Below are 14,396 nucleotides of genomic sequence, written 5' to 3'. Positions count from 1 at the left end.
TCAAAATCGACTAGACTAGTGCTTCACAATCCTCTCCTCGAAGCACCCCAGCCGTTCAATGTATTTGTTAAATTCCACCACCAGCACACCTGATTCAACTTAACTAGCCCTTTTATTAGTTGAATCAGGTGTGCTGGTGGTGGAATTGAACAAATACATGGAATACTTTATACTTATAGAGCATGCCTGAGCCTGGTCTCTTTTGAAAGATGACATTCTGAAGTTTCTGATTCCAGAAAGACTATTCAATTTGAGTGCTAACTAGGGGTGGACGGTATACGGTATAAATGGTATGAATTTGCTCTACCGTATGGATTTTGCCTATACCTTGTAACCTGTAGAGCAGCTCTAAAATGGCAATGACGTCATGTAACCACAGCGTGAATATTTCACTCGTATTTGCCCCCAAAAATAGATAGAATTAGTCATAGATAATAGATATGTGCGAACTGGAAAAAGTTATTTAGGAGCACAGAGGCTTCGCGCAGTGGGCGTGTCAACACGCAATTGTCATTTCATAATAAACACGGAAGCAAACTAGCTCTTCCGCGCTGCGTTTGAAGGCTGTGTGACAACTTCTCTCGCGAGTCGCGCAGTTTCTATGTGTAATGTAAACTCTGCGACGAGTCCAATGGTCTAACATGCTTTGCATCCTCGCCATTCTGGAATGCCCACGTCGCGCTAAAACCTTATGTAATGTTAACTGTCGATGTGCTGGTAGCCTCGGCAAGCTAATGTTAGCTGGCTCTAGCAGCTTGTCGATCTGCTGGTAGCCTCGGCAAGCTAACGTTAGCTGGCTCCAGCAGCTTGTCTATCTGCTGGTAGCCTCTGCAAGCTAACGTTAGCTGGCTCCAGCAGCTTGTCGATGTGCTGGTAGCCTCGGCAAGCTAACGTTAGCTGGCTCAACTAGCAGCCTCCTCCCTCCCTCTCTCTCTCTCTCTCTCTCTCTCTGCTAACAATCCTGATTCGATTTTTGAACCTATTTAATTAAAAAGGAAGATATTGATGGACATTAGCTATAGTATAGCTCAGCAGCTGTAACAGAATAACAGCTGCCATACCAGTGTACCTTCAGAAGCATTTATATAGACATTTTAAGATACGTTAATATACCGTGATATATACCGTTACCGTCTATGCTTCAAATTATACCATGATATACATTTTAGACCATACCGTCCAGCCCTAGTGCTAATGTAATAGAGTAACATAGGTCTGAACTTGAGTTGTAGAAAAACTTGTTACACAAGTGTTTCTGTACTAGTTAGTAGTCCAGAGGTACCGGTAGTATTTCCCCAGAAGGTGGAATGGCTTACAAATCCAGACAGACCCATAGCCTGAAACCTTATGTAGTACATCTCCAAATTTCATAAAGATCCATTCAGAAATGAGTGATTTTGGTAAACTCTGTGTACAATGAAAAACTCTTCAATTCATTCTCTTCCTGTCTTTGCTCATTAGTTTTTCACCTAGATCCTAGATCATACATCCCCAGTATCATTGGAAAGCCACACTCATTGGCTACAACCCTCCACAACAGGGTTAGAAATTAACATTTTTTTTCAATGGCTTTTTTTGCCCCCCTTAATTGATTTTCGGGGGCTTTTTTTTGTATTTCGGGGGCACTGAATTTTTATGATGAAAATTAACATAAGGATTATAAAACATTGTTGACACTTTTTTTTACAGTCTTCGTCCCTATGTTTGATAATGTAATGTTAATGTCTCCATATATAGGGCTCTACGCTAACCTTTTTCCCAAGGAGCACATGTGCTCCTAAATAAAATGTTAATAAATAAAATCTAAATAAAAATTTAGGAGCACACAAAGAAATTTAGGAGCACAGTGAAAATTGTTCAAGTAACAGAGTTTATTAACTATTTATCTCATGCATTATTATACTGTGCGTGTGCACACTATGAATTGAAAATGGGGGACCCTGATGTAAACAAGACCAAAGTCTTTCTCTGGTCTGCATCCCCTTAACTTGTGTGTATTGAGCTGTACTGTATTGTACCCATTCTGCAATCTGTTAATAAAGTTTTCAATCAATCAAACGCAAAGGATATCGGTTGTCAAGCTGCTTTTGTATGTTGTAGTGTTGTTATGATACCAACATTTTGACTTTGATACAGATAGGAAAGGTAATGGAATATATTATTAGATGACAGAACATTGAAAATTCTTTATACAATTATTTAATTCATTATGAAATAGAAATTCCGTTTTTGGGTGGAACGTTTGTTGCAAGGAGGGAGGAGGCGGGGACCGCTGCGTGTTACACACAACACGGAGAAATGGTCTAGCTGCTTCGGTGCGTCGTTAACGTTAACGTCGGAAGAAATTCCCCACTAAGCCCTAAATTCAGAGCAGAGCAGTATCCTAATGACTTTTATGCTTCAGTCGATAAGGTGTTTTGCGAATTCTGTCAACATACCGTGGGGACTGGACCCGCAAAAACACGTGCGAATATCACTTCAAAAGCCATGTCAGCCGGATTCCTCTCTTTCTCCTCGTCTCTCTTTTGCTCAAAATAAAAATGAATGGGCTTCATGGCTGGCTGATTTTTTTGCGTTGTCTGATTCTGAATGTATAACTTGCCTAAGCCGGTAACGTGACTTTGTTTTCGGGCGCTACTGTGATTGGACGTTTATGCGCCTTGTGTAATGTGGGACTATTATAACAGCGGAGCTGTTTTGTAATCGTCACTCGTCTCGAGTAAATGATTTTTCCGGGTGGCGCGCACACACATATTATTAGGGCCAAACACAAGGGAAATGCTCGCACTGTAGATCATATATATAATTATATATATAATTAGTAAACTGTCGGGGGCATTTTCTGCCCCCCCTTAACTGATATTCGGGGGCATTTTGTCCATTTTCAAGGGCATTTTGCCCCGAGCCCCCGTTAATTTCGAACCCTGCTCCACAATCATTTTCGAGATCGGATCTAGATTGACGGAACTAGAGCCCCAAGAGTCGGGAGTGGTATTTTGTAGGGATGGGACTTTCTAGCAAAAGTGCTATTCGAAAATCGCTGGTTCTTAAGATCGAATATTAAATTCAGTTATTCTTTTTAATAGAATGGATCATTAAAATCAAAGGGATTGCACATAAATAGGCACTTCTATGAACCGGTTTTAATAAACAAACAGTAGCATGTGCATCTTTTAATTTAGATCAATTAGGATGTTTCTAAATATAAAAAGGAATGAAATAAGAATGGTTTGCTTAAAAGGTTTGCTTTATTTTTCTCTCTCTATTTTCTGACATGAAAATCGAATGTAGATATGGGATCGAATTTTCGAATATTCGATCCCATCCCTAATACCGTGTACTTTGCACAAGCCTCAAATACCGGCATGTAACTCGAGAACCGCTGAACGGATTTTGTCGGATTTTGTCTCTATCGACGGGCAACAAATAAGCCTTGAATTCAATATATTGTATTACAAAATATGCACACCCGAGCCACTAGGGGTCGCCAAAGTGCCGGTTGGCAAATCGTCCTAAAAAGGTCCCGCCGGCGGGTCGTTGCGTGGTAAGAGGTATTAATGCTTGGTTATACCTCTGCAACTATGTTGCCTGGAGTAGTACACAGGCTGGACATGGGCAAGACTGCTTGCAATGTCTCAGACTTTGACACCAGGGCTTGAAAACAGAGTGATTTTCCAATGGTTCCCAGAGCTGGGTAGGAACCGGTATTAAACCCGGTATTGATATATAATACCAATTTTCAATACTACTCAAGCAGCTAATTGCTATTGGCATTATTGTATCCAACATGGCTTGATTAACACATAAATGCGCAAAGCTCTATGGGTAAATAGCATAGAGCTTTAGCTTGAAAAGAAACAAGGCTTTGCCTTCACCACCAAGCACTTTTAGTACTTGCACCATTATTATTGGACTAAGTATTGGAAAAAGTACTGCTGTGGTATCCGTATCGAATGCAAAGTAACTGTACTGGTATTTAACATTTCTGAACATTTCTTTCATTCTGTTCTAACAGAAACATATTTTCTTCATGTGTTCCAGACATAATGTTCCCAAACCAGTTAGGAATGAAATTCGATTTTCTTCTATGTTCTTTATTGTTCAATTGAGCACGCTATTTAGCTATTGCTATAGATCGTCTTGACCTTTTATCATAGAAACCATTTCATTTCAAACCTTTATTTATACTGGTGAGGCACTGAGATTTCCCTCTACAGTGACGACAAGTTACATATAGAAAAGACGGTCATAAATGGCAGCATTTCAAATCGCACATAAGATAAGATATTCCTTTATTGATCCCCTTGGGGAAATTCAGGCATCATAGCAGCATGGGGGGGAGGGGTACAGGTAGTAAAACAACACAGTATACAGGTAGTAAAAGACAACACAGGCAGTGTAAACAATTTGATCAATATGGTCAATATAATTTACTATCTGACTAGCTGAGGAATATTCACATTATTCACAGTGTCACATGAGGTGCAGTATGCAAGAGGTAGTGTTATAATTTACTATCTACTGAGTGTACATTAATCAAAGTACCAGGGTAGTCTACTTTGTCCCCCTTGGGTTCCTATAAGTCCCAGGTCAATGTCTGGTAGCAATCGCTGTCGCTGCCCCCTGTTGTGGGGCCTGGAGGCTGCTAGTCGCTGCCCACTGTTGTGGAGCCTGATGGCCGCTGGTATGAAGGACTGTCCGAGGCGGTTAGTTGAGTGTCGGGGGGGGATGAGTCTGTGGCTGAACGAGCTTCTCATCTTGACTAGCTCGTCGTAGAGGGGGTGGTAGGGGTTCTCCATGATGGCATCCAGCTTCCTTATCATCCCCCTCTCTCCCATCACCTCAAGTCTAGGTAGCTCGACTCCCACCACGGAGCTAGCCTTCCTCACCAGCTTGTTGAGCTTGTTGGTGTCCCTTGAGTTGATGTAGCCTCCCAGCATGTCGAATGAGGACTAACTAAGAAATCAACTAAACTCTACAACAGAGGGGAGAATCTCAATCTTTAGCGCGTGTTGAAAAGAACATTGTTCAATTCAGTAAAGCCTTCACTAACTGTTCACCATAGCCAACATCAAGGAAAGACAACATCACGCAACAAAATGCCAGATGAACACATGGAACGGGTCCTCCTGCTTTAATTCAATAGACGGCTCTCCCTTAGGCTGTGAAAACAGATTGATGGCGGAACGCATTTAACAGACTTAATATTTTTCATATTTCATTTTTCATGCCGTCGGTAAGATGCACACACTCGGACACGGAACAGCCATACATTACAAACCAAGACTGGATCTGCAGAGGAAACCAACACTGCTGCAGCTTTACTGTCTGCTTTGGCAGAGATGTCTGATGAGCATATTTTAAATAATATGAGAGTACAGAGGGAGATCATAGGACAGTTATTGTAACAACTCAAATGATTATTGGCTAATCAGTGTCGTGTCCGTTTTTGATTGTCTCTGATAATTGGATTGGAGCTGTATCGAAGCAATGTTTCGAGAATTGGAGCTGTGTCGGCTATCTCTTCAGTTTTTTTCTGTGTAATGCTCTGACTGATCCTTGCCTCGTTGCCCGATATGGACGATGGCATATCAATACATTTCAGATAGCCTACCATTTAAAGGGGAATAACACCCAAATTAAGATTAGAGAATATCTTATTTCCGTGGCCTAGGAAAGTTCAATCAATATTTATGAGCTGATACACTCCTACAGCCATAGAATCCATACTAAAAAACATTTGATGTCATCAGGTATGACGTCTGGAACTGCTCCACTAATAATGAATGGGAGATTTAAAGAAAAATGGACTGATCCACAGAAAGTTTGAGTTTGTTTTTATTTCTACAAGGAAACTATACAAGAAGGAAGGGTCATCATGCTCCGTTTGGTGCCAGATTTTGGTGCCAGTTCTATTTAAGCCTGTATTAAAAATATACAATCTATCTGAGGAAATATCAACAAATATACGTTAGCTAGTTAACAATGCAACAAATTGCTGATGATTCTGAGGTAATATAACCTGTTTGAATGACGGGTCATAAATGAGGAGATGGCGATCCCATTAAATGTCGGCCGAACTGAAAGGTTCCACACTTGTCACCAATGTGCATTCACACACTACACAGTGATGTGATGACCCTTCCTCCTTTTATAGTTTCTTGTTGTTCTATAGATTTCACTGGCATTACACTGTTTGCACCCAAATTTATTAAGTCAGTTATTGCATTAGCAAACATTGCAACAGGAAATAAACTCTTTTTAGAATGTTATTGTCACGTTGAAATCATCTATAGTAGGGCTGGATGGTATGGTCTAAAATGTATATCACAGTATAATTTGAAGCATAGACTAACGGTATATATCACGGTATATTAATTTATCTTAAAATGTCTATAAATGCTTTTGAAGGGGTAAAACACTGGCAGCTATTACTGTACTCTTGTATTACTAGGACATATTTCACAATACAGAGGTATTTTAAGAACATTCATTGTGCAAAACTACAATAGAAAAATGCAAAACCTTTTCTCAAGTTACTTCCATCTCTAAAAAACACTTTTCACAATAAAATCAAGCGGCACAAAGTGAAACTGGTGCCGCGGAGTCACATTAGAACGTTAGCTTATCGGCTTAACGTTAACGTCATTGCTACTGCTGTGACTAGCTGCTCTAGTCTACCAGTCACAAGGTATGAAGCAAGGTATAGTCAAAATCCATACCGTAGTGCAAATTCATACCGTTTATACTGTATACAATTTATACCGTCCACCCCTAATCTATAGTAGTGTTCTCGGTTCTGAAAGAGAAAATGTATTATCAAAACATTCCCCTGGGTGTTTTTATTGTCATTCATGCCATATTTCACAATTATTATCTATGGAGCAGCTTCAGACTTTATACCTAATGGCATCAGCAAGCCACATTTTGGGGAAACCACTGTTGTTAATTTGTCTATCATTCATCGGATGGTAATGCTTTTTTCCCCACAAGCGCAACTCTCATGGGCTGTTGCCAGTCTTAACCGCCACATTTGTGTTGTGGCCCATCTTAATTTACTAGGCCTACGGGAATCTGCCAGGATTCGTCTGGGGGGAAATCCTTTTAAATAGCATGTGAATGAAGAACCGGGAGACAACGATAACTTTTATAACTTGTTTTGTCTGCAAGTGGTAAAGGGGAAGCCATTTTTGGATGCTTGTCTCATACCTGGCTTATAATAATGACCACAACACTCTTTAGAAAGATCCATCCTATTCCTATCCATTCCTGTTCTGCGGGTCCGAGGGAAGCAACAGTTGTGATTGAGGGATCAAGAAAAGAGGGCAGGGCTTGATATGACTACAATACTATCCATTCCTGTTCAGTGTGTCACACTCTGCTCCCTCCTGTACAGGGTGGGCTTGCTGACTGTCTGCTGTACTTGGAGTTCTTCAGCATCAACGCCCAGAGGAACGCCCTGGCTATCGCAGCCAACTGCTGCCAGAGCATCACCCCAGACGAGTTCCACTTTGTTGCTGACTCTCTGCCACTGCTGACTCAGAGACTCACTCACCAGGTAACACACTTGCTGGCAAATGTATTTTTATTTTTGTCTAATCGACAGGTAACATTGTCCCTCTTATGGAAAATAGATGTAATGTCCCTTGGATTTAATTAACTTGTTATTCGGAAATGAGCAAATGCAGGGGGCAACGCATGACTGAAAGAAATATAATTTCCTTTTGGTTCAGTTAATGATATCAAATGATAGTGTGATGTTGCTGCTAGGCAGACGAGCCACGGGGGGAAACATCCACTTCTCTCCTGTAGAAGGTCAGGGATGTGATGAATACATTTGAAACTACCGAAGAAGAGATGAATTATGGATTTGCTTACTGGAAGAAAGGGGGGGGGGGGGGGTCACTCATGCTGCAACCTCAAAAGGTGGTACAATTTCACTGTTGCAGTGTGTGGGAAGAGTTATGCATCTCAAGCCTCATCTTAAGTTAAAACCATGACACAGTACTGTTTTGGAAAAGGGGAAAATTAGACTATATTTCACCTGTGAATGCAATTTAGTCCCATTCTTCAGAATATAAAATTTGACAACATATGGTATATTGCAACATGGTTACTAACCTTTCTGACTTTATTCCTCCATAAATGGTATATTTTCATATACAGCATGTCATTGAGCTGTAATTGACGCAATACAAGGATTTGGCAGCCTCGGATCACATAAAAATGTCTTAACCTGCAAACCAAATGAATCTATGCAACACCATTTACAGTTTTGGGATGCGTGTGCCATTGTGTGGGAAATACTTATTTTGTGTGTGTGAAATGTCCATCTGTCAGTCACTATGATGATTTATTAAAAAGTGCTCATTTCCTTTCAGGATAAGAAATCTGTCGAAAGCACTTGTCTCTGTTTCGCCAGATTGGTGGACAACTTCCAGCATGAGGAGGTAGGTTTATGTGCCTCTTTCTTTGTTTGCATTGTGTGTTTGTATCCTCCCCTGGCCTGCCTCTTGATTCCATGTGTTTTGAAACAACAGAACCTTCTGCAGCAGGTGGCCTCGCGGGACCTGCTGACCAACATTCAGCAGCTGCTTGTGGTCACCCCTCCTGTGCTGAGCTCTGGGATGTTCATCATGGTGGTCCGCATGTTCTCCCTCATGTGCTCCAACTGCCCCTGCCTGGCCGTGCAGCTCATGAAGCAGAGTGAGTGGCTCTCGATAACTGATCGTTTCAATCATTCTAACCCATAATAACGCTCTAACTTAGTCAGAGTATATTTCCTGTCTGCATTCACAAATGCGATGGCTGACAGGGAAATTCAATTTGACAGACGCTGTTCCTTAGTAATGCTTTTCCACCGAATAGGGCAGCGTTACGCTTGCTCGTACACATGACGATTGGACACGCCACTGAACTTAAATGGGTAGATGGGTGACTTATCTCAAACCCCATCCTCTTTTCTTGATCCTCCAATCACAACTTGTTTCTGAGGGATGCAACAGTTGTGATTGGAGGATCGAGAAAAGAGGGCAGGATTTGAGATGGGTCAATTGAAGATACCCCGTGCACAGCAGGGCTTCTCTCCTTAGTGCCAGCTTGTACAGCAGAGTGAACAAAAGAACAACACAATATTCCAGCGCACACCATGATACTTGGATTGACACCATTTTATTGAGTCCAAAACAAAAGGAGTAAACGGCCTTTCCTAGTCTAACCTAGTCTAACATGGTCATTTAGACCTAGCTGGTTGCTATGGCACCAGCTAATGGGGATCCGTAATAAAATCAAATCAAATTTCCCTTGGTACACCTAAGGTGGCTTCCATAGACTTGACTAGATAGACTTCCAACATGATGATGTTGTTTTAAATTGTTTTGTGTGTTGCTGCCTAAAAAGCTGGAATCTACAACCACAGCTTCCATTGGAATTGTTATTCAAATGACGTGGCAACTTTCTGAATGTCATGCGCAAAACCAACTCTGATTCCCATTGACCATAATCACACAGTGGCTATATTGCTTTTATGACGCGCTCAAGTTGGGATTCCTTTCCACCCTCTTCCCACCCTGGTCCCACCTCATCAGACATTCTGTTGAAGCCATGTTTACAGTGTGCCAAATGACTACTCCAAGAATGTAGATTGAAATGAAGATGGGATAGTTTCATCAATCAATTTGTGTTCTGTGGGATACACTACACGCACACAAGACTCGCCATTCATTTCTCCCCCTCCATAGTTTATGCACATATTGTAGACACACGCATACACTTCACTTTAGTGAAGAATTATCCTCACTGATGTACCCCCCAAACTCTTTAGATGAATGCATAGTCTCTGCTGATCACCTCTCGCATCACATTTGTTAAATAAATAATATCCTTAGTTATTAAACAGTTATAAAGTTATAAAAACACAAACTGTTGATGATATTAACTGCAGTAAAGCCCTAGCTAACTTCAGTCACCGTGTATCCGCCACCTTTCTGTTTTTCAGACATAGCGGAGACTCTGCGCTTCCTCCTGTGCGGTGCATCAAATGGTAGCTGCCAGGAGCAGATTGATCTGGTTCCCCGGAGCCCTCAGGAGCTCTATGAACTCACCTCCCTCATATGGTAACCTTCCCTGGGTCTTAAGAATCATACAGCAGATACTAGGATTTTCCCCTTTTTTTGTGGTGTTCCGATCTCAGCCCTGATGATGTCTGATATGTATCTAAAGAAAAAGCAACAGCTTTTTATCAAAAGAAGGTGAGAATATATTAACTAGAGCCGAACATCACCCAAGTCCCATCGGAGATCTATTTAGTAGCAATCATGGCTGAAAACTGTTTTTATTTAAGTGGCACAGATCTGGGTTTTCCCAAAAGCAGTTTTTACCCTGAGGTCATCTTTGTCCCATTGTAATTTGGTTGTTGGTGGCCTTGGTGTGGCTCTTTCCTGAAGTTATGTTGAATCTCCTGTGAGAAGTTTGACAAATCAAATTTAATTTAGTAGTTTCATTGATCCCCTCAGTGACTCAGAACCACCTGCACCAACAGTTTCCTAATGGGACTTTTATCTTTAACCTCTTACACTTAAGCCCTAGTTTCACATCACCCCCTCATCCACCTCCACTGGCTCCCAGTCAAGTTCTGCATCTCCTTCAAACTCCTGCTCCTCACCTACAAGTCCCTCCATGCCCTCACCCCCCAATACCTGTCTGATCTCCTCCACCAGTACACTCCATCCCGGAACCTATGATCCTCTGATTGGATTTAATATTAGTTTGACCCCCTCAATGACTAAGAACCACCTGCACCAACAGTTTCCTAATGGGACTTTTATCTTTAACCTCTTAAAGCCCTGTTTAGACGGAAACGCTAGCAGGTGAATCCGCAAAAATATTTTTTCGGATGTGCCTTTCGTTTATACGGAAACAGATTTTTTTTTACGGGGTGAAACCGTAAAAAAGTGAGACCACCTTCCAGGGTGGAATTCCTAGAAACGATAAACCTTTGCGCTATCATCTAAACTGTCAAACCGCATAAGACGATGACGAAAGGGTTGTCATGGCTCTCGTCGCGCGTACTGCTTACATCACAGGCATGCGCCAGTAGCCTAAACAAAGCATGTCTGATTCTATCCATGGCGATCACCTGAAGGCTACATTGGCAGTACTTTTAAACACACAAGAATCTGTCCCGCGGCTATCGCAACTATTAGTACTGGACCCACTGTCTGCGAGTGACTCTGCTTTGGTCCAATCACATTCCCCACCCACAGTCTGCGAATCAGAGGCAGAGTAGGGCGGGTCTTCACAGCACGTCATGTGACATATGCGCCAATCGTGTTGACAGTGGGGCTCCGTCGTTACAGCGTCGTCTGCACGCAGAATTCCATCCCAAAACGCTAGTCTAAACGCAAAATTAAAAGTGAGACCGTAAGACGACTTTTGCTGTTTCTGTTCAGACTCTCTCCGTCTAAACGTAGCCTAAGACTGCAAATGACATCACGTCATAAATCAGTCTCTCTAGAGTAGACTGTCTGACATAATTATCGTATTTTTCTTTCAAACGTATTCAGAGTAAACATCCTAACCATGTCACAACAGCAGTCATAGTGTATATTTTCAGCAATATGTTTGTTTACCAATAGGTTAAAGTGGTGTTCGTGAGATTTTAGTTTTAGAAATGTGTTGTTTTGATCACAGGGATCCGCCATTTTGAATTAGCGGTGGTGCAGTGGGCAAGGCGCTCACCACCAATGCAGGAGACGCTGGGTTCGAGCCCAGCTCTCCGCATTGCTATCAGCTTGGCTGGTCGTTCATACTAATACAATTGGCAGTATTAGGGGGTGGGAAGCTGATGGGTGGGGATCGGACGTTGTGGACAGCGACTCCTACAGGTCGGTTGGTGCGCCTGCACAGCAGAATCAGGAAGCGACTGGGGCGGCGTGCCCTCCAAACGCAGACCCCCGACGCTGAGAGATCGCGCTGTGCAGGTGAAAAGATGCGACTGCTGCTTCCTCGAGTACCGGAGGGGACACGTGATGTAAGGCTTAGTCCACATTGCAGCCAGTTTGTGGGAGGCATGGCCTAACGGCGTTCGAGACGGGAGGGTAGAATTGGACGATACGAAATTGGGATGGGAGAAAAATAGAAAATGGGAGAAAAAGTTGATTAAAAAAAAAAAAAAGGAATTACCGGCCGTAGTAGAATGATGACGATTGTAGTCATTTTGAGAAGAGGACATCCAGAGCTCTCAATGAGCGTTGGAATTTTGTAAAACTACACTTCGTCTTATAGCTGCCTTCAAGCAAATGTCTAGTGTATGAATTTTATTTCTCTTATTACTCGGGATTATATACCACAAAACTGAACGTTATGTAAGGGATAATGTATAGCTACGAGGTCATTGTCGCAAAATAATTGACCGACGGAGTTTAAAATACCGAGCCGCCTCGGCGAGGTGTTTTAAACGTCAGTGAAGGTCAATTATTTTGCGACAATGATCGAGTATAGCTATACAATATCCCGCTTATTACATGGCTAACTTACTAACAATATACCGTACTTTTCGCACTATAAGCCGCACCTGACTATAAGCCGCAGCAGCTAAATTGAATGATGTGTACATATATAAGCCGCACTGGACTATAAGCCGCAGGTGTTTTAATGTTTAATTACCATATGTAATTAGCATTGGGACACAATACTGTCGGACAAATAACAAGAATTAACTCATTTACAAGTTGTATTAAGTTTAGCAAATAAGGGAACAGATAAATAACATTTCAATGCAGTCAAAAAAGCAATATTTAGATTTTTACATTTTCGGGTTTGGTCACGTCGAGTCACATATAAGCCGCACCGTTATATAAGCCGCAGGGTCGAAAAGTGGGGGGAAAAGCCGCGGCTTATAGTCCGAAAAGTACGGTACCTAATTCATTTTACATCGACTCGCAACACTAGTTCTGGCTGCGTTCTGGCTCCGCCCCCTGTCATCGCCGGCAGCAGAACACCGGCAGTGTCTAATTGCACAGAAACAGTGTGTGTCAGTGGGCTTGATTGCGAACAGCTGCGCACAACGGTCATTATTGTCCCACAGCGGTCATTATTGTCTGATAATGACCGCTGTCGGGGGGCTATTGACCAATCACAAGCAAGCATTTCGGCGAATGTGAAAACGCCATGTAATAATGGCATATATTGGAGCGCAGTTAGTTTGTCTCCCTTATTGTAAACATTTAGCAACCATCCGATTTTGTAATCAGTTTAAAAATGGCGGAGCTATCGCAAGAATAAGAAACCTACTGTACATACAGTAGATTTGGCCCGATCCATAGTGTGCAAGTTGGCTATAATAAGGTCATTTATAGGCCTCATATTCTATAATAATATTTCAAATTGCATGGGTCTGAATGGCAGAATTCAGTACTGTATCTACAAAACCTTCTGTTTAATCATCTTCCCTTTATTAATTTCCTTAGATTTTCTGTACGAGCTCAGTGGCAGTTTTCTTATGTCTGGTCATTTTTAGCATGGTGTTATTCACTGTCAAAGATGCAAAGAAAAATCATAATTCATATTCTTTGTTTCATCACAATTTAAGCAAGCCTAGTAATAGATGCAATATTTCTGACACTGGGAATACATTCACTGAGGTCCATAGATGTCCCTAGATACCAAGAACATGGACCAAATGGACCTTGTAGAAGTGGAGCAATCTTCCATTTACTTAGTTATGTATTTTAGGCGGATTTTCAGAAAATAGGGCTCTGGGCTTAACACATTGGACGCCAACAGCGTGATAATTCGTTATTTCCCGCCATGCGTTGAACGCCAACAACGAACAAACACGTTGTTGAGATCAATATTAAATTTTTTCGCCATGGCATTCATAATTCATCCAGCCTCCCTCCGGGACTGCAGCTGCACCCGGTCTGATATTGTAACGCCTCAATACCGCCGCCTGGTGGATGATCGGGCGAGTTAAGGCCCTCCCATAGTCGAGCAGACTGTACACAGAGCAGACTCCGCGGAGGTCCGTGCGGACTCTTTGAGCTTTTGATCTCAGCGGACGTCCGCGCGTCAGAAAATAGGAGCTTCGCACTTTGCACTCTGCTGTGGGTCTGCTTTGAGTCCGCGCGGACCTCCGCGGAGTTGCTCTGTGTACAGTCTGCTCGACTATGGGAGGGCCTTTACACTCCACACCAAACCGGAAGTGGCGCTGGTGCATCGAGGAAATCCCTCTGGCAGTAATATCTTGTTACGTGCGTCCAGACAAACACTCGAGTGCATCGGATCGCTTTCGAAACGCAATAATCTATATGATTTCGCCGTTTATTGCGTCATACAAACGGGAAATGGATCTAGCAGATCGACGTCAAATAATTGGAATATTTTTCCTCCAGTCA

The 14,396-nt window shown here is 42.2% G+C and overlaps 1 protein-coding gene across 1 annotated transcript in view; it reads left to right on the top strand.

Moving 5' to 3' along the window:
* trip12 (thyroid hormone receptor interactor 12) overlaps positions 1-14,396 on the top strand; it is a 192,868-nt gene that overhangs the window by 72,650 nt on the left and 105,822 nt on the right. Inside the window, exons 13-16 of the mRNA XM_084323030.1 lie at positions 7,397-7,558; positions 8,382-8,450; positions 8,541-8,706; positions 9,998-10,115. Of these exons, the coding sequence (XP_084179156.1) occupies positions 7,397-7,558; positions 8,382-8,450; positions 8,541-8,706; positions 9,998-10,115 (515 nt within the window). The remainder of the gene's footprint in view (positions 1-7,396; positions 7,559-8,381; positions 8,451-8,540; positions 8,707-9,997; positions 10,116-14,396) is intronic.

This window comes from Notolepis coatsorum (genome assembly GCF_963971535.1).
Source record: "Notolepis coatsorum genome assembly, chromosome: 1".
Taxonomy (NCBI): Eukaryota; Metazoa; Chordata; class Actinopteri; order Aulopiformes; family Paralepididae; genus Notolepis; species Notolepis coatsorum.
This window is presented reverse-complemented; position numbering and strand designations above follow the sequence as displayed.